A 3,044-nucleotide genomic window follows, 5' to 3' on the forward strand; every position below is an offset into this window, starting at 1 on the left:
CCCTCTTAACCGCTCCCGACGAACGGGTCGGTCACCTTCGTGCGGTCGCCTCCGCCCGCCGGCCGGTCGGTCGGTGAGTGAACGGGTGAGGGGCCGCGTGAGGCGTAAGTTGTAAAGCGCTTTGGATAAAACATGCTGTATAAATGCGGTCCGTTTACATTGCGATTAACAATGTATACGACGTGATACATCTTCAAGACGGAACCATAAAACTATACGTAGTCAAGGCAGAGAACAAGGTGTCACAGCCTGGAGACGACACACACTGTCTTGAACATCTACGACTACGACGTAAAGGTATTTGCTCCCGCGTGCACTCGCCTCAGTGAACCCATTCTCGCACGTTTAAGAATAACGCTCGATTTGCCATTCCCTGAAAAAAAGCATCGGGAAAACAAATCGCTGCCTTAAAAAAAAAAAGAAACGTCTCAATTGACCGATCCAAAACGTTGACTGATGGAATAATGAAGGGACAGCCCCTAAAACCAGGTCACCGATAGGGTCACAGGGCGGGCGGACGAGGGGTCAAGACAGCATCACAACAACATCTTTTAAGACAGGAAATTGAAGAAAACAGTCATTATTAGGAGAACAGGGGTTAAGCAGAACAGGGAACAGTCTTTTAATCGGATGAGCGCTTTCGCCACCTATCGGGAGGGTGATCTCTCTTAATAATGCAACCGTCATGCCCGCTCAAAAGGGTCAAGGGTCAAGTCAAGGTCAGCGCGCGCGTCTGTCGATCGACTCCCGAATCGATCGAACGCTTCGTGTAGGAAGTAGGAAGGTTGACAGTGTCTGTGTGTGTGTGTGTGTGTGTGTGTGTGTGTGTGTGTGTGTGTGTGTGTGTGTGTGTGTGTGTGTGTTTGTTTGTGTGTGTGTGTGTGCGCGCGTGTGTGTGTGTGTGTGTGTGTGTGTGTGTGTGTGTGTGTGTGTGTGTGTGTGTGGTCTGTGTGCATGTATGTCTGCATGTGTGTGTGTGTGTGTGTGTGTGTGTGTGTGTGTGGTCTGTGTGCATGTATGTCTGCATGTGTGTGTGTGTGTGTGTGTGCATGTGTGTGTGCGCGTGCATGCATGCGTGTGTGTGTGGATGCTGGGTTAGGACTCCAGGTTGTCCTCTGCCGGCTCGGAGGACGGGAGGTGCTGCTGTCGGTACATGAAGGTGAGGAGGAAGAGCGCCACGTCGTGCGAGCACCAGTAGGCCGTGTGTGACGTCACCGCCGACCAATAGCGGCTCTCCACCAGGCCCTCGCGCAGCTCGAAGTCCATGCGGCGCTCCAACTCCACTGGAACACAGAGAGAGAAACACACATGACCTATGACCTTTCTCCGAGCCCCGCCCTCTTTCTCTCCAGCTCCACTGGAACACAGAGAGAGAAACACACATGACCTATGACCTCTCTCTCCGAGCCCCGCCCTCTTTCTCTCCAGCTCCACTGGAACACAGAGAGAGAAACACACATGACCTATGACCTCTCTCTCCGAGCCCCGCCCTCTTTCTCTCCAGCTCCACTGGAACACAGAGAGAGAAACACACATGACCTATGACCTCTCTCCGAGCCCCGCCCTCTTTCTCTCCAGCTCCACTGGAACACAGAGAGAGACGCGCATGACCTTATGTCCAAGCCCCGCCCTCTTTTTTTTACACCATCCTCCAATCACATCCGATCGGAGGACCACAATGGAAATAAGCCGTAAGGTTTTATTGTGTTTTAAATAATCCTTGACGATTTTAGATTATATGTGATGGCTGTACATGTTGTGTGCCGGTATTGTATGTAATTTTAGATTGAATTGACAATCAATCAATCAATCCACCGGACAAACAGACTGAATAAGTAATAAATAATGGTGCATTTATATAGCAGCTTAATATCCAAAGCGCTTTACAATTTGTTCCTCACATAATCATTTGACCCATTAACTCACACATTCACCCACCGATGGCACCGTGCCAAGGTGCCAACCTGCTCACCGGGTATCGGCTTAATTGTCTTGCTCAAGGATACTTCGACAACACGCTGCCTGAGAGGAGGGGGAATCGAACCGGGAACCTTCCGACTACCAGCTCTGCCTCCTGAGCCACTGTTGTCCCTGACTACTGACGGAAAGACTTAAAGAATCATCACATGAGCGTCAGCGTACACACAAAAGCACCTTAACCCTTTGATTGCCAAAAACATAGATCTACGTTTCTGTGGCCCAGCGGTTGAGTGCCGGAAAAACGTAGATCTACGTTTCTGTGTCATTTTTCCTTTTATTCGCTATTTCTAGGGATGTCCGATATTATCGGCCTACCGATATTATCGGCCGATATCGGCATTAAAATGTGATATCGGAAAATATCGGTATCGGTTTTAAAAAAAAATATTTTTGTTTTTTACATTTCTGTAACCTTTATTTACCCAGGCAAGCAAGTAAGAACAAATTCTGATTTTATTTATTGTCAAAAGTATGCATAATGTTGTGTTAATTCCACAACAAGAGATATGTAATGTTAATTACCTGAAATTATTCAAATTTTTTGGGGGGGAAACCCTGCATATATCGGTATCGGTTGATATCGGTATCGGAAATTAAGAGTTGGACAATATCGGTATATCGGTATCGGTAAAAAAGCCAATATCGAGCATCCCTAGCTATTTCCATTCATAATTCATCCTGCTGTGCTGTGGCAATATGTGGCACTCTGTCTGAGACCGCGACGGTCCGATACCGCCGCCTAACGCCTTGCGGCCGCTATTGTACTCATTTGAAAAGGATTTGTTTTCTTGGCCGAGCTGCGGCATGGGGTCGGGGTCTGAACACTCCGGCAAGACAAGCGGTCACCACAGTTGCCTCGACGAGGGTCCCTGCCCGCCCGTTCATCTGCAATGCTGGATAACGTTGGACAAGCGATCGCGATGAGTATTTGGAATGGCGATCAGATTATTCTTTTTGCAGAGACAAGGTAAGGACTATAATGTTATCAATCTTACGTTGATCCGATATCTTCCCCCCCGCGATCACAGCGTGTGTCTGTAATGTACTGTGTAATGTATGCCGTT

General features: G+C 48.3%; 1 protein-coding gene across 1 annotated transcript in view; it reads right to left on the reverse strand.

Moving 5' to 3' along the window:
* Nucleotides 1-1,095: 1,095 nt before the first annotated feature.
* Nucleotides 1,096-3,044, reverse strand: part of LOC311228405 (phospholipase DDHD1-like) — a gene marked incomplete at both ends in the record, with an annotated part of 31,535 nt that continues 29,586 nt past the window's right edge. Inside the window, one exon of the mRNA XM_084314313.1 lies at nt 1,096-1,283. Within this exon, the coding sequence (XP_084170439.1) occupies nt 1,096-1,283 (188 nt within the window). The remainder of the gene's footprint in view (nt 1,284-3,044) is intronic.

This window comes from Notolepis coatsorum (genome assembly GCF_963971535.1).
Source record: "Notolepis coatsorum genome assembly, chromosome: 5".
Lineage (NCBI taxonomy): Eukaryota > Metazoa > Chordata > Actinopteri > Aulopiformes > Paralepididae > Notolepis > Notolepis coatsorum.